General features: G+C 44.5%; 1 protein-coding gene and 1 non-coding gene across 5 annotated transcripts in view; both read right to left on the bottom strand.

Moving 5' to 3' along the window:
• POLR3E (RNA polymerase III subunit E) overlaps window positions 1–20,908 on the bottom strand; it is a 30,633-nt gene extending 9,725 nt beyond the window's left edge. For 2 of the 4 annotated variants that reach the window (XM_074158792.1, XM_074158794.1), the window contains exons 1-16: window positions 16,287–16,322; window positions 15,098–15,148; window positions 13,716–13,793; window positions 12,098–12,213; window positions 11,693–11,775; window positions 10,296–10,403; window positions 9,760–9,809; window positions 9,333–9,452; window positions 8,697–8,782; window positions 7,608–7,652; window positions 7,433–7,524; window positions 6,524–6,644; window positions 4,922–5,003; window positions 2,451–2,510; window positions 1,355–1,512; window positions 1,011–1,075 (exon numbers count right to left, since the gene is read on the bottom strand). In XM_074158792.1, coding sequence (XP_074014893.1) covers window positions 1,011–1,075; window positions 1,355–1,512; window positions 2,451–2,510; window positions 4,922–5,003; window positions 6,524–6,644; window positions 7,433–7,524; window positions 7,608–7,652; window positions 8,697–8,782; window positions 9,333–9,452; window positions 9,760–9,809; window positions 10,296–10,403; window positions 11,693–11,775; window positions 12,098–12,213; window positions 13,716–13,793; window positions 15,098–15,148; window positions 16,287–16,322 — 1,351 coding nt within the window. Of the gene's footprint in view, window positions 1–1,010; window positions 1,076–1,354; window positions 1,513–2,450; window positions 2,511–4,921; window positions 5,004–6,523; window positions 6,645–7,432; window positions 7,525–7,607; window positions 7,653–8,696; window positions 8,783–9,332; window positions 9,453–9,759; window positions 9,810–10,295; window positions 10,404–11,692; window positions 11,776–12,097; window positions 12,214–13,715; window positions 13,794–15,097; window positions 15,149–16,286; window positions 16,368–20,801 lie in introns of those variants that run through there. The other 2 variants (XM_074158791.1, XM_074158793.1) reach the window with 2 other exon arrangements.
• Window positions 20,909–21,003: 95 nt separating this feature from the next.
• TRNAL-AAG (transfer RNA leucine (anticodon AAG)) lies at window positions 21,004–21,085 on the bottom strand. The gene has a single exon. It is a non-coding gene; the product is annotated as a tRNA-Leu (tRNA).
• Window positions 21,086–23,782: the final 2,697 nt, after the last annotated feature.

Genomic DNA, 23,782 nt, shown 5'->3' with positions numbered 1-23,782 from the left:
AAAGTCTGAGACCCTCTTCTTAGCTACCCAGAGATGGGGAGAAAGGGACAGGAGGCAGTCTCTTCCCATGCAGTCCTGTGCCTCTTCCCCTGTGTCCTTTCCACATCCAGCTACCCAAAGGTGAAAGGAGGGGACGTGCCTGGCAGCAGAGGAGTCCATTCTCAATGCCAAAGGAAGGAGTGCTGTGTCTAAGGTAAAAAGCATGCACAACACACATGCTGTTATCTCCTCTGCTGTTAGGCTCGCTAATCCTCTCCAGATAACCCAACACCTAATCCTTCCAAGCAGATCAGACATAGGGTATTGAAATGGATTCATATTTGTCAGTTCTGCTTATACTCTTCATTGGCTCCAGTGTCTGGCAATGAGCCAAATGCCTAGTTAAAACTCTCTGGATTCTCAAGTTTTCACAATCTTTTAAGATTATGGAGCGGCTACTTTAATATTCTCACTGGCATCCACGGTGGAAAAGGATGTCAAAAAGAGACAGCTTCTCACCTCCTTACAGCCCCCTGCCAAACACATTCTTCATTAATTGCTCAGCCTTCAACCACACCACAGAGAGTCTAGTGCAAGTTAGGGGAAATCAAAAAATCACCTCATGCACATTAGCTTGCAAACGGAGAGGTGAGAATTACTTGTGCACTGGCCCTGTCCTCTCCTCAGGAGCTGCTTCACCCTTCCACCATACAAACTGCCTTGAATGAAGAAGTGGATAACAGAACCACCTGGTTTTACACTATTGCTATTTAGCGATACCCCAGTGCCAAGGAATCCTCCCTGCTCTGCTACAAGGATGCTACAGTAAGCTTGTGTCACCCCAACATCAGTGATGCCAGTAAAGACCAAGATCTGTCTCAGATAATCCAGAGGAAATCGCAAGAAAGGAAAAATATCAAACAAAGCAAGACCAGTCCCCACCATGTTCAAAACCAGAAAGGAACTCCAAAACATCACCCTGGAATATGGAGGGATGCATGTGCTTCAAGATGTTCTCCTTGGATCATTACCTGATTGCGCCTCTTGTTTCTTCGGTGTCAAGTGCTCCTTTAAAAGATTATAGACCTTTTCTAATCTGAAAAACAAAGGTAAAATATAACAGGACAGTTTCATGCCTGCACACGGCCATGCCAGCTTTAGCTATTAGCCAGAACACTCAATTTCTCAAGGGAGCCAAGGAACAGGAACAATTTGAATGATACAGTGACACCCCCACCACACCACTGCCTGGGGAACAGGAAGGGGAAACCTTCAGGGCAATACAGGTCAAATTATCTATCAATGTCCACAGAAACTTTGTACTAGCTAGTTCTCTGTTTTTATCTTATTCCCCAAAATTAAACAAGTCATTTACTTGGCCTGAATGCCCATCCACAGCATATGTTGCCTCTGAACTATATCTGGATGCTTCTTAACAAAGTCTTCATCATAAGGGAGCATGAACTCCCAACCTTTGTTTATTCTTGCCACAGACATGTGCTCTAGGAAGTCTTTCACATCTTCTGGGCAAAGCTAAAAGAGAAAAAAAAAGCATAAAGAGTATGGAAGTCAATTTACATAGGACATATGCAGCCATGCAGCAGTGGGCATTGCTCCATGAGACAGGAAGAGATGGGCTGATTTGATGTATCATCTGGAGCACCTCCATGAATACACACCCAGCTAAGTCAGAGATACTCAACCTTCTCTGCACCAACACTCTCACACAGGACTTCAGAGAGTAGTGGTGATTAATCACCTGAGAGTCAAATAGCTCATGGCATGTTCTGTGAAGAAAAGGGAGTTTTCATACTGAGATGAAAAGACTTCATAGTGCAGAGAAGCATATTCTACAACGTTAATTTTATTTTAGAGCTTTTAAGCAGCACTGGATCTTACATTCCAAAAACAGACGGCCTGTGCGTAAATTGACTCATGTTTTATCATTTTACCGCATTTTAAGGAAATACTTTTTTTGTCCTCTTTACTTAATGTTTCTCATTCATTTGCCAGTTTGAACAGAACATTCAGGTGCCTGAGTTGTTTTAAAGCTTTTATTCAATACTGACAACTGGCAAATGCTAACAGAAGAGCTGCTCTTTTGTAGAGTAGCTAGTGTGGACCGCACAAGCACTCATCTGTTCTGGTGCAGGATCCATCAGCTTAATTCAAACCGTGTCAGGCTTTCCACTGGAACAGATGAGGACAAGATGCATTCCAGTGGCTCAGCTACAAGGCCAGTTATATCCTGTGGAGTTGTGGTAACTGTGGGAGCTGCTCGAAGCATTGCCAAAACAGAGCGTGTATCTATACCTGTCACAAAGTGAAGGCGCCTGGTGAGCAACGCTGAAGTCAGCAGTAACACAGACGCTGTGAACCTGACAAAAGGCAGCAGCATCCGCTACTGACCTACAGACAAAGCCTAGCACGTATCGCCAACTTCTGATTTAAGAAGAAAAAACATCACTCACTTTTGTAACTGCTGCCACTTCCTTTCTCACAACCCAGCGGTCCTGTGTAAACTTCCACATCTAGGAAAGCAACAAAGGAGAAAAACCTAGTAACTGTATTTAGCAGTTGCTTTACTGAAGTCACAGTAATGACCCCGTTCAATGACTTTACCAGAAGAACTGAAACCCCATTCTGTTCAAGAATGTGGAAGTAGGCGATTCTCAGCCAGACAGTGGGAAAACACCTTCTGGCCTCTTCTGGCCTCAAACGGCCATGAACACAATATCAAAAACTTTGAGAGTCCATGGTTTGGCCTTGGTGAACCTGTGACTACAAAAGCTATGAAGAATCTCTTGAACTCAAACTCCATTTAGCTTCCAAAAAAACAAAGATCCACTGGAGCGAAGCTGGGACTCCAGAAGTCACACCTGAGGCTCAGCTTCCCACATATATAATCATCAACCTAGAGAAACTCTTCACCCACTTCCGTTAATGCAGGGCCTGTAGAGGCTGATGACTGTTTCCCTTTGCAGCACACAGCCCCCTAAAAAGTGCACATTCCCTTCTCCAATGCACATCACAGTGACAGTTACACTGAGATGGCCTGTCACTCACTTGTCCCCAGTTCATGGAAATTCAGGTGCTCTGCAGAGCAGCTCCTACGGAGTGACACCCTGAGAAGCAGCTGCTGAGAGCGGGATAACAGGACACACGAGGACTTGGGCAGAACACTCTCTGATCATGACTTTTGATTTTTTCCTGTCTCCATTTAAACAGACTACAACCTTGTTTAGTCTATGTGTATTAATAATGCTGCGAAGAATTCAAGATCTCATTACTGCCAATTTCTTCCTGCCCTACGATGTCATCTATGCATCCTTCTTTCTGCCCACAAACACATAAAATCACCATGCTCGCCTGAGGGCACAGGGCATTTCTGTTCTAAAGCTCAAGAAGTTGCTGCCACAGGAAGAACACCTATCAGCTCTCCTTGCACACAACTCTGAGGCAGCCATTTCTCATCAGGCCCTTTACCCTCACCTACAGCCAATGGTACTCATGTCCTCTGAATTTATAACCTGAGAACCTGGGGAAAAAACAGCAGCTTTCAGAAAAGACACAAATTACTTTTCCTCCTCCCACAAAGTAAAGCATGGAACAGGAGGACACCATAAGACACTATGGGTCATAAATATTTTTAACCTTACTAATTACTTTACACAAATATATATACAGGGAAATAAAGTTAACTTTTTAAGCTAGAACACGTTTTCTCCACAGATCCAACACAGCATTGCACACTATTTCTGAGCCTTATGACCAGACATTTCACTTCATCTGAAAGCCAGAAATATTGATGCTTTCTATTTTGTAACATTTTAACTTTTTACCTGTTGTAGAGCTAATGAGCAAATTACTTGCCTTTAAGATCAACCCAGATCCATTTCTCATACAAGGTATATTTGACATAATTCAAATGAAAGTAATTTATCTTTACCTCTTAATTGTTAAAACACTACCACTTACTTAACTAAGCATAATAATTTCTGGCCCCTAGAACTTTACGCACGATGTGTCACCTAATCTGCTGTGTCCTAAGGACACACCTGAATCCAGGTCTCCATATGGCAGTGTCTCGGGCAGACATCAAGACTCAATAAAAAAGTCAGTTTCAATCACCATCAGTTTTGTCTTACACTAGTACTGTAATATCCTTACAGTCTCTTGCACAGCATGCTTCTATTCAGAACTAAATCTCATACACAAACTTTGCAAACAAGGGGAACAGTCAGGTCAAACTGAAAAAAATGAAAGCGATGCACTCATTAGCTTCTCTTTGATGGGGTGGAAGCCATAAACTGAATATGAACTTAGGAACCACTCCGGAATTTGATTCTTTCCATGGTTAGCGAAAATAAACACAATGCAGAGGTTGCTCCTTTTTGCTGTGGTTATGTGTGTGTTTACAAGACCTGCATTCGTTTCAACTTCCATGTGCAGCTACTGCTCACAAAAGGCGCCTAGGAACAAAGTCCTTTCACTGATTAGCAGCTCTGGGGAATAAAGTCCTTTTTAAAGATCAACAGTGCATGCTCACAGAGCACAAAGCTTACCCACACTGCCCTCCTGAGACCTCACGGTCCTGAGCCCACGGAAATGTATCTGGAGAAACAAGCACTTTATTATCCAGTCCTGGCTTTTCTGTACGCCCCACATTGTGGGGGCTATGTCATAGGGGCTTGCAGCATGTATTAGGAAGACATGAATACTGTTAACGACAGATGATCTGAACCTGCCAGCCAGCCACAATGTCAATCTACACCAACACTCCCATGACAGACTTGTAATAACACCTTTAGGATTAAAGTACAAATAATTTCTTTGGAGGAAACGGCTTATTGCAGTAGAGCGGAGTTTTGCAATGCCTTGGCCTCTCAGGCAAACTTCACCTGCATTTTCCTTTAAAGAAACCAAACACTTTTATACTTACAACAAAGTCCCTCCCTCTGCAGAGCACTTCTGCAGGGACTCCACTATGTGGACTAGAAGTATCTTTCGGGTAAAGGACATCACTGTTAATTAAAAAGGAAGACAGATTAGTTACTAGGTGCTCCAGAAAAATGGTATCGGCGAAGACTAACGTAACAAACACGTCCTCCCTGTTCTGCAGTTAAATTATACCTTTATATCCAAAGCATAGTTTTCATTAAAGGAATTAATACTGGTGTAATTACATCATTGCAATTACACTAGTGCAAAAAGGCTTACAACAGCAAAGCCTAGCCTTGTGGCTAGCAGATGTGTGCAATGTAGGTACACGCTCTGCTTTGCTCTTGCAAAGCCTACCCTCCCCCCCTTGGATCAGTGTAAACTAGACCAGAATGATCCTAAGAAATGCTTAGGCTAACATGGTACGCAGCCTTGAAGGCAGCATTTAGCCAAAATGCTGATGCAAGGGCATAAGGGGTTTTTATTTCCTTCCCAGCAAACATGGGCTTAAGAGAACAACACTGAACCAAACAGCCCTGAGACCAACACTACCCTGTGTCATTGTCTGCTTGCAGGACTAACTGGATGACACTCATTAGTATGCTCTCCAAAGCCAGGTTCGTGACTTTTATCCTACCCAGGCCAAGGAAATGGGTCCCCTCTCCATCTAAAGCTCTGATGTGCACGTGTGCTGCTCTGCACCCAACCACCCCGAACACACTGGATCTGCTCGATCTCTAAGAGCAAAGAATCAGCTATAACATAAAAACAATCTGAATGCTAATATGCTATCTTTTAACTTGCTTCCAGCTTCCTTCTGGAGGGACAGCAAGGGTTGCTGTAAAACCCGTTCACAATGCTAATATGGGCAAGTATCACAATAGCTGAAACACCTCGTTACAGACTTGGACTGGTGGCTGGTGCCACTTATCTTAACACAGAGAGCTATTCCAGAGACTATAATTCTCCGCATGCAGTGCTCCACCCAGGTAAAAAAATCATACTGCAGTTTAGACTTTGATTCTCAGTGGGATGCTTTATCCTAATAAACAGGAGGATGATATAGAATCCCTTTGATGTAGTACACTCAGTACCCCACACTTGATTTATTAAGCAAGTAATGCCTTCTAGAGGGTAGCTTCCAGCTGACAAGAACAGCATCCACTGATGAACAGCAAGGTGACTGCACAAGGATCTTTCTTTGACTGAATTTAGTTAAGGAATACATTGGTTTCATTTTCTGTGTTTGTATTTGACACTAATCTCTGGAAGAATTCGGGATAGTCCTCTCACAAAAGAACATGAGTGAAGACAACATCAAAACCCTGACATAACTCAAATGCAAATACAGATTACACCACTGCTCAGCCATAATTCTAGCTGGGGTAGATACTAAAGCATTAGCCTTTAACATCAACCCTTTGAATTTTGAATATCTGACTGTGCAGTAAAAAGCACCAAACATTAAATCAAGATTTTACAGTACTGTGAGTTTAGCACATGGCTACTTTAGGACACAAGGAATATGAGCATATAAAAGCCATTGTTCTGATCCTCTCCTTACAGCAGAAAAGCACGTCCCAGTAACAAAGACGAGCCATACCTCTTCACCACCCAGTTTCCCTGGACCAGCATTGCCACCTGCTGTATACAGCGGAGAACTGCTGTAGAGTCAGTCCCAGAGCCAAGCAAACTCATCAGATTTGCAAAGGGCATGACCTTCACTGAAAGGCAAAGTACACACCAGATTAAGGGTTTCTTCAATGGACATGATAAAGACAGATTTATAAATCTAGGACACTATGATTTATGTTGGAAGTTCACGTTCAAAGCTGTATCTTAAGAAAAAAATCCCAAACCTAAGTTCTACCAAGTCCGGCCCCGCACTCTAGTCATCATCTGTTCTAAGAATATCTGCTAGTGTTGCATCAAAATTGATTAGCTTAACTGGTCCTAAATTGATGCATTAATAACATAAAATAAAATAAATTTATGCCTTTGGCAGTATTTGGAAACAGAGACACCTGACAAGACAGGAAGCTTCTGAGGGCAAAGTCCCCAGGATTTGCTCTCATCAGATAGTAACTCCGAAGAGACAAAATAAAATTCCCAGATTACAGTCATGGAGCACGTATTACTGAAAACTTCCCAGAAAATGCCAAAGTGCAGCTTGTTGCATTAACCTTCAACTTATGAATCACGCTCAGACCTCACATTCCAGGGGATACCTGCTGAAACTGACGTATCCAGAAAGCTGTCATTGTATTAGAAATTATTCTAAGAGGAGGTTGATTGCAAACATACAGATCAGCAGTGAGATCTGCTGTTACTGCTCTTCTCTGCACAGTAAGCCTTCTTAAGGAAGGCTCGGGATTTGGATTCTTCACAGAATCAGGGGGCCAGACAGACTGTCTGGTGAGGTAACAGAACCAACACTACTAGGAAAGGTACCTTATCTGAGGCAATTAGAAGTCACAAAGTAAAGTGCAAATGTATTACAAAAGCTACAAACCATTCTTCATCAGGATCTTAATCTGATCGGCAAGGGGTAAAGTCCTCAGCTGGGCCATAGAAAGCACATTGCTTGGAGCCACTGGTTTGTCACTGCAGATAAACAAGCAGATTTGCAGCCATGAAAAAGAGCATCTAGCCAATATGGACTTCGAACATTCTGTACAAACACTTACTTCTCTTCCTCTATGCCTGGAGGCATCAGCATCATTAAATATTCACTAGAAGAAAAGAAAACACATCCTTAAAATGCTTGTTGTGGGAATTCCCAAGTTTAAGTACAGTTATTTCTTGCTTAGAGCAATCCTACTTGTGTGACTCTGGAAAACAAACATTAGCCTGAAAAGAGAGCTCTCCCCTTTCCTGTCCCATCTTCCCCTGTAAATTCATCACTAGTAAAAGCTATCGGCATTTATCTGCTCAAAGAGAAGGTATGAAATAAACGGGAATCAGAATCCCAGCTTTTCTGTACAGAGAGGTGTCCAAAGAGGAACTGCAAGAGTAAATACATAGAACACAGGTGCTTTGACACAGCAGTAAGAGGGGTCACGTGAAGTCCCGTAGACAGAGAGAATCATGCCTGCAACAAGCAAAAAGTCTTTTCCACCCATGTAATTACCAGTGTCTGTGAGGAAAGAATCAGATCCAAAAGACTTCTCAGAACACCTATCTTTGTTCCACTGAGACGTTAAACGTTAAGAAAAATACACCCACACCATTAAACAGGAAGAGAATCTGCCACTTTCCTACTACTTGGCCATGGCTGCACCACGTTACAGTGAGGCACTAGTACTGACTGCATCATGGGGAGACTCCTGTGTAGCTGCAGTCACTAAGAAACAAAACCAAACAAGTTTCAAGTAGTTTCAGCTGTCTCTCACAAATCACAAAAGAAAGTTTAGTAAGATTTGCTAACAATGGAAGTTATTGGCTTCAGAGTTTTAATTTATTTTAACCGGAAGAAGCTTTTGGTTTACTTTTCCTTTACAGTATTCGCAGTCCCAGAAATGCAGGGTTGTGATAATGTACAAGAGGCAACAATCCCAAGTGAAAACAACTAGTTTTAATCTCAGAGCACAGGGGAACAAAGAAAGCAACCTGACAGAGTTGAAGGCTCATTTGTTTTTGTATTTTTTAAACAATTCAATTTTTATCATGGATAGAATTATCAAAGATCAGACTTTTAAAGAATATACCTGCTTATTACTCTGAAAACAATCCCAATAAATTACTGCAATTTCTGTAGGAAATCATCAAACCATTACCTGGGAGATTTAATTAATTCTGTGTTTTCAGCAAGGCCATGACCTTGACTAAATAAATACTGGCGCTCGTGTTCAGAACGGCTATCCTGGAGGTATGGAGAAAAACAAGAATCACTACCACATACTGAAAACATAAAAAAATGCCAGAGTCGGATTCCTCATTCCAAACTGTGACCACCCTGTCATTACTGCACCATTCAGGTGTTCCACATCGCTAACTGATGTTCTGCTTTCACTTTCTTGGACGATGCTCATGCAATGTGGGAAAATTTCTGTTGCTATGACTTCAAAATCTCCCGAGACACACGCATGTGGGTCGGACAAACAGGATTTCTGACGCTCAGCTGACTGGGTTTCCCAAGCCTGTCACAAAGCCCAGTTCATAATCCAAGACTTGAGTGATTCTCAGACTTACATGTTTGTCAACTCGTTTTAAACCTTTTCTAAAAACCCCAAAGCATTATCCAGTGGAGGAGGCACAGAGTGCTGCAGGGTCTATCAAAGCCTACAGACCTACTTTTCCTCATTAACTTTTGATGATTCCCTGACTCCCATGGGCCCAGATTTAAAAACAGTTCTAGACTTGGCTGAGCTTCCAGGCCCCGGCAGTCTCCTCAGCAGCCAGCACACACCTACCTTCAAGCCATAATAATGTAGATGAACCCAATGCTCTTCTGCTTGTCTTTTCTGCAGGAACTCATAAGACTGAACACGTCGTTGACGAGCTTGTTCAGTCTCGGGGCGAGAGAATCGTACCTAGAAGATTTGGGCATCATTATCATTAAATACAGCCCCAAAAACTTTGAAACAGAACACCTGCATTATTTATTTGCTAAATAAGCAATGGAGTCTAGGGGCCCTAGCACAAATCAATCACTACTTGCTGTCAAAGCCATCTTTATGCTTGAGCAACAAGGGCAAGTCCATCTTGCTTCTGCCCCCCCCCAAGCCCAGGGTCACCAGGACTAGCTGAGATTTCCTGTCCTTCTATTTGGGTGTGGACTGTCATGCTTTCTTGTGAACTGTTGCTGGAACTATCATAAAAAAGGAAATTTGGACATACAGTTATTTGCTTAACATCATCTTCAGCTTCATCCTGGGATGAATCACCACCTGCCAAAAAATACAGCAGAATAAACACATCACTGCAGTAAAAGAGCCAAAGCCAATCTGTAACTGTTTGGCGCTCTATCCAGGAAGAAAGAGGTACTAGGAACTACATAACTATGGGTTCAATCCCAGCTTGTCAAACTATGCAATGTATGACAGCACCACACTGCTCCAGTGACAGGAGCTACTGCTCCCACGAGCTTCACAGTGTAACTTTCCAGTGGCAGCGGCGACACACTCCCTACTGCTGCCCTCTGACACCACCCACCACCTCCCGGACCCTCTGCCAATCCCCCACGCTGCGCCCACAAAAGCATTTATGCAGTTGCACTGAAAATAAGATCAGTGAATAAAACCTGAGAAATGGCCTTATAATCAGTATGTTGTTATAACAAACACCTTCAGAATATAATGCCTCTTATCAGCAGAATTAAAGAGAGAACTTGTATCTCGGCTCCCAAAAGAAAACACAACTTGTGAAGCATTTACCTTCATTAGCAGCTTCTCTTTCTCGGTGTTTTGCATCAGCCTTGTCCAAGTAGGTGAAGCTTGGTCTCAGCTGAAGAATTCCATGTAGTGGAGTCAGGTGAAGTTCACCTGAAAAAGAGAATTAACATTGGTTAACATAGTTTTTTTTCCACTGCATAAGGACAGCACTTTTCATTATCTCCCTATCTCTGTAAAGGCACAGCTTCAATTGAACATAAATATTTAATACAGTAAAACATAAAAAGGGATTGAAGTGAAAAATTCATCCAGTGCTCAGGATTTCAAAGGAATATGAAAGACTGTATTGGGTCTGGCTGAGACAGAGTTCATCTTCCCCATAGCAGCCCTCACCGTGCTGTGCTCTGTGTTGCTAGCTAGAAAGGTGTTGATAACACAGCAGTGTTGTGGCTGCTGCTGAGCAGCACTCACAGCATCAGGGCTGTCCCTCGCAACATCCCTCACCAGCAGGCAAGATCCTGGGAGGGGACACAGCCAGGTCAGGGACCCCAACTGACCAAGGGGATATCCCATGCCATATGGACTGCTCAGCAATAAAAGCTAAGAGAAGGGTGAGGGGGCATCCGTTATTACGACGTTTGTCTTCTGGAGCAACTGCAACGCCTGCTGAAGCCCTACTTCCCAGCAAGTGGTTGGACATCACCTGCTGAAGGGAAGTAGAGAATACATCTTTTGCTTTCCTTTGCTTCCGCACACGGCCTTTGCTTTTGTTTTATTAAAATGCCTTTATTTTGACCCATGAGGTTTTTCCATCTTAATTTTTTCCCCACAGTCCTGCTGAGGAGGGGAGTGACAGAGCGGCTTGGTGGACACCTGGCATCCAGCCATGGTCAACCCACCACAAAGACCAAGACCTATTTCTGCTACTTTTCTTTTTGTGTTTAAACCACATCTTGTAGAGAGCCACATTCTGGCTCAGACCTGACCTACAGTTCAGGAGACTCCTAGTAAAACAGTCATCACTGAAGACAACCTACATATTTTCATCTCAAGTGATCAACAGATCGAAACTCTGTGACGGCATTAGGAGACGAGAGGGGCAAGTAGTGTTAAACAGGAAAATGAGACAGACACAATTAGATGGAGATAGTAATTTAAACAACAATGATAAATCTACGCTACAAATGTGCATTATTTCAGGTCACCATGCACTGTTAAGATCCTGGAAGCGTCTACAAATCCACAGTGTTCTTACATAATATTTACAATTTTGCTAGACCTTCTCAAGGACTCTAGGGACATTGATAAGCAATTTTTTCCCTTTCTTTAAAGGCTCATCATTCAATTAAAACCTAGGCTGAAATGAAAAGAACAGGTCTTATTTTAACCCTGAAATGAGCATGTTTCACTGATGTGAGTGGTAAGCAAAAGAAATTTACCTTTTTTATAAACAGCAGCTGCATAGCGAGAAACATTACTAGCAGCTTGTGTAGAGCAGAAAGTCTGCTTGTCCATCAGCTTCCTGCAAACAGATGAATGCTGTGAGATTGTATTCTACAGGCAATGTGGCATACCAATGTTAAAGGTCTGAAATCACCACTTCTCAAAATGGAATATCAACAACTGCAGCAAATATATATACTCATCCTTCCGTTTGCAATTCAGAATTCATGAAGCACACCAAAAAACATAGGTTACTTCCGAGAATACTTGCTATGAAACAGTGTCCAAAGCACCCCCCGAGACTGTATAGCCACTTGTTCTCGCCTTTCCGTGAAGCCCTGGTGGACATACATGTACCTGTGCTCACCACAAAAGGCAACGAAGGCAAAGAGGACACCTACGAGGAATAGGTACTTGTTTCATCTGTACACGTGCCATCTACATTGAGAGCAATCTGTTCTCCCTTGCTGCGACAGTAGTTAGGATTCAAAGTATCAATGGCCATTTCAAGTTCAACCTAAATAATATGAAAGGAAAGACAGCTAATTACCATGGCAGAACCCCAAAAATATCGATTAAAATTCAATCCCACACTTGCTAACGTTTCCACAGGTTTACAGTAAATTTAAAATACATAAGCAGCATCATTCAAAGCCACAGGGCAAATCTGATGCATAACGTTGAGCATATACATGGCTTTTTGTAGGATGGGGACATCTTAACAATAAGCTAGAGATATATAAACTCCCATGCCAATGAATGGGAGCAGAGAAATGAGAGTTCTTTAGGCAGCCTTGAAATACACCTTCACTTTGATGGGTACTTTCCACTATATCGTCAGTCTAGTTTACTTGTCAGTACAGATCAAGTGCACAAGCAACATCCTTGAAGCCTCCCCATCACTGAGGATCCATTCAGAATCTCTCAAATTTAAGGTATGTTTCCCTCTAGTTGGGGTACCAAGCAGTATAAAGTAACTATGTCCTCTTCAGAGGCAAAGGCCTTGATGCTGGTAAGTTTGAGACTGCAGCACTTCGCACTAACTCCATAGTTATTCCTGATTCACAGCAGTCGAAGCACAGAAACAAGGTCTAAGCTTTTAGTTACAAGGAGCACTTTCCCCCAAACTTTGAACTTTAAACAGACAAATGTTCAAAAATAAGCGCTTTCCTGCATAGCGTTTCTCTTTATATACTATAACAATACAGTATACTTTCTTTGTCAGGGTGTGCCAAAGCCATTATAAATTCGTCTATCACAGCTATTGCCTCATTTTTTCTTCCCCTTTATGGTACTCGTAACCTGAACTAGTTAGAAGTCCCTGGATGAAATGGCAGATTTACAAGTCTGCACAGGACTTACAATGCAAATATTTGCTAATTTTAATAGACTTCCCGAACACAACATGCATCCTAACTCCAAAGTTCACACAAGTACTTTCCTTAACCATTTCCCAGAGCAAAATCCTAGTATCACAGAAATCTATTTCTATGTTTTTTCAATAAGGCATTTCAAAATCATAGGCACAGTTTTGTGATACATTTGCAAGTAAGTGCAATCATTTTGGCTTTGGCTATGCTTTCACTACCTACATGACCCCACTGATTTCAAAAGGACCGTGACAATTCACAGCCAGGCAAGAGACAAATCAAGGCCCGTGCTAACACTGAGAGACAGAGCATGCCTCCAAAGCTCAACCCTTTTTTGAGTATTGTAAAGACCTTTTAAATCACCTAGATTGAATTAGCATTAGTAACTACATTTCTCTGAGTGACTCTATTTTATATTAAAAGAGTGGCTTTTCCATCATGACTTTAATTCCTCTCTTTATAAACTACTCTTATTCTAAACCCTACTTTACAGACACAATGGAAGACTCCCCCAATACATCCAAGCACAGAGATCTGGTTTTGCAAGTAGCTGCATAGTTTTAACAGCTTAAACACAACGTACTTTTCTTAAGTACATTCTGCACAACATAAAACAACTTTTAGAGACTGGACTGAAATGATGACCAACCTTTTGCTGCTTTGGTTTTATCTTCGCTGATAAATGTGTAACATCATCATACGTCATGGAAGCGGGACGAATAGGATACTGGAAAACAAATCCGTTTCATAAAACCCTCTTCATTTAAGGATCAAAGAACTTCACAGAAACTGACTCAATCTTCCCTGTCCTCTCACATGTAGATCCACTTGCCAGATGAGTACAAGACATCAAGAAAAGAAATTACTTGATTGACTGGTGAGTCATGAGGGGATTTGGGAGTACGACCTAGAAAGCCTGTTGCTTTCCCTCCAGTCCTCTGTTTTCGTCACTACACAACCCCCTTCCTGACCCTCACACACCACAATGAACTGTAACACAGGAAAATGGTACCCACGCATTAGTCCAGCTGAAAAAAGAAGTCTTAGAAGCAATTAAAAACCCATTCCTCAGTACTAATTCTCTAGAGAGTCATTTCCTAAACGCAAAATATTTGTGTGTTTACCTAAGTAGTGTCGGCTTACAGGACATGGGCCACAGGTAGCTAGTGAGGACACCAAACCCAGGTTCAGCCACACGAGTCTCTCTCTTCTGAACCATCTGGTAATGCTGAGAGGACAACATGGTATCCAAACGAAATCTTCCAGCCATAGCAGCACTCTGCTCGGAGCTGCCGTTTCTCCAGAACACCCGCAGCCCCATCCCTAACCCATGCTCACTCCTGACATGGAGCAGACAGAAGGCTGCATGGTCTGGCCCAGCATCTCCAGCCCCACTCTGCTGGCACGTGCCATGCAGAGGATCTGCACAGGAGGCAGTGGGCTTACCAGTGGACACCACATGCTCATAATGAACGTTTCATCCAACAGCCTCAGAAGACTCCCATTTTGCAGATGGGAAAAGTGATTATGATAAAGGATAAAATTATGGAAATTCGGTGGCAGAATGGAAAACAGACCTCTACCTTTCTAGCATATTTCCACCTCCAATTACTAGTTAGTTTTATCTCCACAACATAAGCAGGCTCTTCTGAGGAATTGCACTAATTTATGAATACTGACGACGTTTTAAATAGGACCAGTCTGAAAGAAATGTACAGTAAAGATGGCAGAAATCAGTGATGACAGAAGATGGCTAAGAGACTGCAGATTTATCCAAACCAAGATAAAAAGACATCATCTACTAAAAGCAGTCCCTTAGGGTGGTTAAAGGGAGTGATTTAATGACAAGTCTGTGCCATAAATGACCACTCCTGTCTTGGCAATGATTTACTACTAAATATTTCAACTGTCTGAGAACCAAACAGTCTTGCCTATACCCATGATCTTGGCAGGCTGAAACAGTAAGGAGAGTTACTGCTCTTTGAATTTATTTTAAACAAGCTATCACTGCATGAAAGTTAACGGAAATACCTGAAACAGATACAGCTTCTCCAGTAGACTTCTGGCCAGGAACACGTCAATCTAAAAAACAAACCAAACAGCTTTCATCAGATGCCAGGTGTAATTGAGGGAGCCTCAAATAAAAGTAAAATACCTAGATCTCAAATACTGACAATTTTAGCTTTTCATTACAAACTCTAACATAAAACACATTCATGACTCTCTTGTCAAAGGTCTCCTCTGCTAATTTGGACGTGAAACTCTGCAGTTTCCCTTTTTAAAAAAAAAACAAAAACAAAACCAAAAAACCCCCACTGTGATGAGCAGCAGACAGTGGCTCTAGCTATTTCTTCTCTCTTAAGGAACTTTGCAAACAAATCTGAAATTTTCCAAGGGGCTGAAGTAAATCTGTTATCACAGTTACAGAAAGAGGAAGGAGTTCTCTCTTCGGCAATATGACTGAAAGGTATCTGCATTCCTAGTATTTTGTCATAAAATCTTTCAAAATCAGACAAGAGACATCACATCCCAAATCTGACTCAATATTAGCATTTTGCCACCAGCACCAAAAAACCACAGTTGTTTCATGAATATCACATATGGAAGCTGCCATTTTAGATACCGTTAGATATAGTCCTGACAATTCCCACTCCTTTTCTCATGGCTTTTCTCCTTCTTATGAGCTTGCCCTTTCTTGTACTTCTGGTGTGTAAATTCAGACATAAAGTGAACAGGACACTGTGTCTACCTTTTGGGACACAGCAGTCTTTTAGACAAGTCCAGAATCAGAACACAACTGCTTGTTTTAGCAGAAGGCACAAAACATCTTAGCCTCATTTTTAACAGATATTAACTCATCAGTCATTCCAATTTTTTACAGCTCTCAGAGACATGCAATAGAGTCACTGGAAACACACAGTGGTAGAAGCAAGTTCCCCACTCATGTTCCTCTCCTGACACGGAAAGACTACAAAGGGTGAGGAACCTGAGCTGAATCCACCAACACGGCCACCACTATTTTGGCAAAATAGATACCATGAGCCATGTACTTGGCCCACACAACATACTTCCTTGCACAGAGCAAGCCATTGGTTATAAGACAACCACTGATGTTGATGATATGCTGTTTCAGCAATGTAAGAACACTGGGAACTATAACAATAATGATAATAATAAGAAAACCTCATGTACGGTCACTGCTGCTACAATGCACTTTTACCTCTTGTATAATTGGATCATCTTCTTCATTTGCCATGCTAGGATACAAAAAGCTTTTTCTTGGCTTGTTCCTTGGCACAACCTGAAAGAAAAACAAAATGTCATATGAGTCATTATATTTGCGCCACATACCACATGCAGCCTAGAGTACTTGTTCAAGTTAACTTGGTTCCTTTCAGCGGTGATCTGTTTAGTCTGTTTTTCGAAGCAATGTATGTGTTTGCAGGATCAGGGCCCTAATACTCCACAATCTTGACCAACTGCCACCAAATTTGAGAGACAAGCAAACATCTCAAAAATAGGTAAATTCTTGTAACTTTTCTGAAAGCCGGCAGTTATGTAAGAAAGACAGCACTAAATCAGTGCTCTACAGAAGGAAAGACAGGCCTTTTGTACGTGCATAAAGTGTACCTTTTATATGCTGCGTACCTGTAACAGGCAGGGAGCACCGGGTTTCCCAGACAGTACAACTGCAGCATTCTGCTAGTCAGTCAGCACGTGAACTCTGAAACCACCACCACAGTTGTCACTGTCACAGGGACAGTGCAACATGGTCCACTGGCTTCCTTTCTCAGAAAAATTTGTTCAAAGCAGGTAATGGAGAAAGCTCCCAGCTAAACAGCTGAGAGAAGAAAAAAGCCTGTGTAAACCCGCGCAAGGGACCAGACATGTGAACATGCTGACCTTGATTTCATCTGCCTGACATACTGTATCTCCTGACCCACCACTCTTCAGACTGTACTGCTAAACGAGAGCTCTAAAATACACTCCTTGGCCTCTCCTGGAGTCCTTTGAAATCACCAGAACAACATATTTTACTTCACAACTACAGTAACTCCAAATAACATAAGACTGATATTAACTGGGACTGGGCACTCTAGAACAAAGATTCATCATGTTCAATTCAATGCTGGAGTCGCTGTCATGCTATTCAGACCTTTGAATAAAAAATGATTCCTCAGCTAAAGCAACAACAGTTTTTCCCTGCTGAAATCAAACAAAAGGATTTACAAATTATTTGGGATACCACTGTTAGTGGTAGACAGCATTAATCAGCCAGTACTGGTCAAGACAGGCATAAAAAAAATAAGACCACTCACAAACTGACCAGGGAAAGTTTTAACAAAGATGATCAGGCAAAGAAATAAGATCTTTGCTGGGGAACTCTCCTGCACCGTCTTCTGCTCCTCGACGTCAGCTCACCTCTTAGCTGTACCTCCCATGGAAGAAGAGAAAGAGGCAGCATCCAGGATCAGCCAGCAACAGAGAGGCGGTGAGAGAAAGAAGCCAGCATCCATGTTCCATCCAACAGTGGCGTCTTCTTTCGAATACACAAGCCACCACACAATTTAAGCAGCTTAGTGTATTTCAACAGATGTGCAGGCTTCTCAAAATATCATGTTAATATATAAGCAGTTATCTAAGAAACCTTTCAGAGAGGCTGGATAGGCTGTCTGGATGTGACTCATTAACATCACTACATGGGCAAATTTCCATTCAGGAAACATCTCTGGATTATTTACACTGTTTCTGCCATTCCACCTAGAAATATGATCCCGTATTTTTCCCTTACAGGTTCTCCCCTATGAAAAAAATGACGCTCCCAGTACTGAACTGAAATTTTCCATTTCTTTATGCACCAGCACATCACTGGCTATTCCCACCATACACCTGTATTTGAAAATTTACCATTAAATAATATTTCAGATTCATATTTGAAATAATTTTGTAGAAATGCAAAACCTGCACAACAAAAAAGCCAGTATCTTAACTACAGGCTGGGGCTATTACTGCACAACCGTATGTGATATGTGACTGATACCAGAGTGTTTTCTGCGATCAGGCACTCGGTTCTTCCCAGAAATACATGCACGAATATGTTGTTTTAAAGAAATGAGATTTGTCAGTTCCAATTTTGCTTTACCTGCTCGCATCCCCTGGGTGGCCTGATACAGCAGGCTCACATGGAGCCAGCCTGATAGCTCTGCACAAAATGGAACAACTGCAGCTTCCGTTCAGAACTGCGCTGGTGAAGGGCAGATGCCCAAGATGTGCAAGGACATGTGATAACACCCAGAAGGTGGGAGACGAGACCATACCCTCGTTCCTCGCCCCCCTGAGAGGACTGGGAACCACCCTTCCCTTCTTGACAGCCCCAATGCCAAGTATGTATGTGATGTGCTTGCCTGTTCTCTCTCTCCCCTGAGAAAGCTATTCCACCTTCCAGAAGAGAAATTAAGATTTTCTGGGCTAAGGTGAGAAAGAGAAACTTAGCCTGAAGGACCTGGTTTCTGGTCCCTCATCTAATGCTGCTTACCTGATTATACACAAAATTTCTTTGTGAATCCAGCTGTCAGCACTCAAGGAAAATGTATTACAGTGATTACATTTTTTCTGATTCATTTAAGGATCAAGAATGACTACAGTTCCTTTCATTGGAGTAACAGAATGACAGGTCTATAAATAGGAAGCAGTGTGTCCAAGCACAATTTGTAACACTCACTCAACTTGAAGGAATCTTCTGAATCAGAATGAAGGTTTCACTGAAGGCACACAGACACAATTCCATGTCTATGGTGTATGTATATATCTATAAGGTGGTGTTCACTTCTACATTTGCCATATATATATATGACACCACAAGAGTTATAGAATGGAATTAAATACTAAGAGATAGCAAACATGGTCAGCAGTTTCAAATTTCCTTTTGGTGGAATTGTTTTCTTTTAAAAGGGACTTTCCTTTAAGGTGCAAATCGAAATATAATTCAAGTTATTAGTATGAGTCAACGAACTTTAGAACAGCTTGCAGCAGGGCAAGAGACATAAATCTTCTCATTTCTCCTGCATAGTAACCAATGCTAGGACCAATGAAACCACTCATTAGCTGCCCATAACATCATCAATTTAGAACCAACGAAGAAAAATATTGTGGTTAAAGAACTGTAAAAATCAGTGATGAAGCAAACGAATCCTACCTCTAAGTCTGAGCTAGAAGGGCATTTGGGTACTAGAGCTATCTTTTTTAATTTTTATTACCAAAAACTGTAATATAACTGTAAGAAGGAAAATTGCAAAGCTGCAAGTCACCTGACTCACATGGACTTTTAGCCAGGTCTGCAAGAAGTGCTCCAGCATTTCATCGACACCTAAATTTGTCAGTAATAACGGACCCCTAAAGTGCCAACACCAAAACTTGAAATAGCCTTCATATACATATAATTATGCAGTGCAGGAAAGGCCAGGAACTCCTGCTGCATCAGTGCCTTAAAGTATAGATAATGAACCATAGAAGCGGGAAAAGTGCCGTATCCTGAATCACTACCATAATTTCCACTGGCACCTGGACGTTCTTCTGTAGGGGGTCTCTCAGCCCAGCCCTAGCAGTGATCCGGTAGCTCAGGGTGGCCCGAGGCATGCAGTAAAATAGAAGGTGCAAAAAAAAAAAAGCTGAAGCACCTTCCAAACATTTATGGTAACTACAATTCTGACCGAATTATTTGCTTAATTTTCTCCTTGCTTTGCTCATCTGCAAGCAGCTTTGCACAGTCATTTTCTGGTAGCAAACCCAAAGAGGGCCCCTCTGCACCAGGACCTCTCTTTGGAGGTGATGTCACTGAAGCACATCTTCAGGATTTAAGAGATCGCACATTAAGCATGAACGTTTCTTGAACACCTCAACATTTACGCAGCGAAGGGCCAGGCCTGTTCTGCCAGGAGCAGGGGCGATGCCGCTGGCTGCCGTGTGACAGCTCTGGCCGGGGCAGCCCCGCACCGAGCCCCCTCTTCCCCGCAGGCACCGCTCGACCCCACGGAGGCTCCGCCGCGGGCCCTGCGCGCCCCAGCGCCGGCAACGGCGTCGTCATTTCTGGCGACTAGCGAGCCCGGTCTCTCCTGACACAGCAGCCCGGCAGCGAGGGGGAGCGCAGGGAAGGGGGACCCGAGGAGGGAGGCCACGGCAAACCGCTCGAACCTGCACGTAAGGCGGGGACGAAGGAAGCCCGCTCCGGGGCAGGAAGGACCGGGCGCCTCGTCACCCAGCCGGGCAGGGCTCTGCCACAGTCCTCGCAGAGCCGATGCTCAGGCGCAGGCAGCTGGCGGCATTTTTTGGCGTGAGCAGCGCCCTTCCAGGGCGGGAGACGCAGAGCCGCTAGCCCTGGGGCGCCACGGCCCCGGACCGGCCGGTGCCTCCGCTTTAGAGCCCCGGGCGGACCGGCCGGGACCCCCCGGCGAGGGGAGCCGAGGGGTCGCGGCCTGTCACCGGACCCCCGCCCGCTCCCTTCGAGGGAGGACCCCCGACCCGCGCCGGTTCCTGTCAGGGGCCCACACAGGTGCCCGCGGCCCCGCGCCCCCGGGACTCGCCGTGGTGTCGAGTCCTCAGTCACGTCCCCGCCGGCCTCACCGAACAGGCAAAGCCCACCTCAGCCCAGGCCGCGCTCCTCCTCCTCTGCCGCCCGCAGCGCCTCCGCCGCCCACACGGCCCCGGGAGGGGCAAAAGTGTCTCCCCAGCCGCCTACCTGTCGGAGGGCCGGGCGGGCAGCGCAGCCGCCGGCTCCCCGGTAGCGGTGCGCGGCGCGGCGGGCGGCGTTCAGGCAGCGGCCATGTTGGCGTTACTGAGGCGGGCACGTGGGGACGCGGCCCTCCTCCTACCCATAATGCTCTCCCGGCGGCTGGCCGCCGCCCGCCAGGGGGCGGTGCAGCGAAAAAGAAAAATCGTGCTGGCAGCGGTGGGATTCGAACCCACGCCCCCGAAGAGACTGGAGCCTTAATCCAGCGCCTTAGACCGCTCGGCCACGCTACCGCCCTGAATGAGTTGTTTGTTTTTCACTACCATATTGACCCCAGACCGAACTTTTCTCCACCCTTTTTCTTCCCCCGTCCCGAAATCCCTGCCCCAACGGCCGCTCTCACCACGCAGCCTTCCACCCGAACAATAACACGATCCGGATTTTCCACCCCCGTCTGCCAGCGGGTGCAATGGCAGCGGCGCAATGGAGTCCAGCGCGGGCAGGGGGGTGCCGTGCTGCCACGTGGACATCACTGCACACCCTGAACATCTGAAAAGATAAACCGAAACTCGATGCATTTTAACTGTCTGCTGCAAAGCTACAACTCACTGAATTTGCAAAGTGAAAAGACAGCACACTTTATGTTTGGGGGGTTGTTTTTTCGCTTGCAGCACAAACCCGCCTGGCAGCCTGTAACAGCAGCAGCACTCGGTACAACTCTTGGGAAAAGGGGTAACAGCAAACTTAGCTGCCTGGCCCTCGGGAGCCGTTCGCCACATTTTGCCTGAAAGTCTGGTAAATTTCCTTAGGGAATTAGTGTTATTCTCACCCCTTAGTTTGGAGAAAAATTCCAGCTTCTCTAGGGCAAGGCCACAAAGTCTTAATGCAGGTTGATTTACTGCTGCAGTTGTGGCAGTTCGTTGGAGTTCATTTAAACCTGCTGGAGCCCCGCTCACCCCCCCTCGCACTGCCCGTCCCTGCGGTGCCAGCTCTTCCCGAGGACCTGCTGGGCACCAGCTTTGCACAGTCTTGTTAAAAATTTCATTCACTGCCTAGAAGAACTGAGGAATAACAGCACACGCATGTAAGCGCTAATGGGAGCCCCCTCCGTTGCTGCTGCAGTTTCACACCCTCAGTTCAGCGCCTTCTCAGAAGGAGTCGGGCTTTTTTTTTTTTTTTGAGAACAGAGGGAGCTGAGGCTCCTCCCAGGGCCCTGGCTTTCCAGAGAAGCTCAGGGAGGAGAGAGTAGGCAGACCTCAACTGGCTTCACACAGCCAGTCACCCCTAATCTGGTCAGGCGGAAAGGATTAGGAAGCAAGTCTGATGGAGCAGCATCCAAGCTCTCGTCCAGGCAGCAGTGGACACAGGGTACCGTCCACAGCACAGGCGGTGTGTGAGGATGCAGTGTGCACATCACATCACATTCTTGCTGCCAGGGCTGCTTTGGTGCACAGGTCCCACTGCCCGGGCAGCCAGAAGTACCAACACCTCCCAGAGAAGCGCTTTTCTGCCCTGCCCGAGGTGAGCTCCGCCTCTGTCCCCGAAATGCCCGAGTGCCGAAGGAAGCCCGTGTGCCCAGGATTTCTCGCGTCAGCCACGTGTGACACACAGAGAGTAAGAGCACGGCTCACCCCTCAGGGCTGGCAGTTGGTTCGCCAGGTTTCTCATTTTACCAGTGCAAGGTAAGATGACAATTACAGGACTTTTTCCAAATTAAAAGAATGAACTTGCAGAACTCAAAATATAACACAAGCTACCAGCCTCATTGTATTTGCTTTCCTGGCACAGGAGTGAGCCAGGGAAGACCAAAGGCCCAACACTTGTATCAGTTGTGCCCCCCCTAAGGACCAGGCCTGATGGTGACAAACCTGTGAGCTGTCCCCATGGGTGTCCAGGTCCCCAGCAGTGGGAGACACAGGAGAGATGCCCCTGAGAACAGCCTGACCCACCACCAGCAGCACTGCCCCCGAATCTGCTGCCAGGGGCAACAGGCACAAACAAGAACACCGGAAATTCCACCCAAACACGAGGAAAAACTTCTTTCCTGTGAGGGTGGCGGCGCCCCAGAACAGGTTGCCCAGAGAGGGTGCGGAGTCTTCTCCAGAGATATTCCAAACCTGCCTGGACATGTTCCCGTCCAACCTGCTCTGTGTGACCTGCTGTGGCAGGGGGTTGGACTGGATGCTCTCCAGAGGTCCCTGCCAACCACTGCCAGTCTGTAATTCTGTGAATCCAGCCTGAGGTTCAAGCGAAATCCTTTTAACATTCAGATGAGAAGTCCTGATCTGGCCTACCTAAACCACACCTGTGTCTGCCAGCAGCCACTCCACCCTCAGAATGAAAATGTACCTGTGGGGAAGACAGTGAGATTCAAATCCATCCCACAGGCCAGTAATTAAGAAACAGGCAATATTCTTATTTATACTCTACAGGCCGTAAGTGTTGGCGGTCTCCGTGCCATTTGATGGATACTATCCCCACTTGCCAAACACTGCAGCTCACAGTGACACCAGCTATACCTAAAGACAAGACTTGCAATGCCAAATTTCACCTTTTTTCATCTTGGTGACACAACAGTGGAGTGAAGAGGCTCTGCTGGGGCTTCTTTGTTAGGAGATTTTGCCATTTCAAAGTGTCTTTGCTAGAGAACAATTTCATATTGTTTAAACTATACGAGTATAATAAATTATACCAGTCTAAAGCAATAAAAAAGCAACAGTAAATGCTCAATTTTTAACCATTAAAAAGGGCTGGTATTAGTTTATTCTTGAACAGAAAGGGCAATAAATGATACTGAAGATGACAGCGTATTGTTAGATATTGTAGCCATTACAAAAAACGCTCCCACCTCAAATCACAGAGGCCGAGTATTTCCATTCTTTTCTCAGGACTAAGCAAAGACTAAAGGCATAAGGATGCCTCCAGCAGTCCTGCAAATGAGCGCTTCAGCCCTGACATCTTACTCTGTATTAGTTACAGACATCACTTGT

Source organism: Numenius arquata, chromosome 14, assembly GCF_964106895.1.
Source record: "Numenius arquata chromosome 14, bNumArq3.hap1.1, whole genome shotgun sequence".
Taxonomy (NCBI): domain Eukaryota; kingdom Metazoa; phylum Chordata; class Aves; order Charadriiformes; family Scolopacidae; genus Numenius; species Numenius arquata.
The sequence above is the reverse complement of the archived record's forward strand: the minus strand, read 5'-3'. Positions and strand labels throughout refer to the sequence as shown.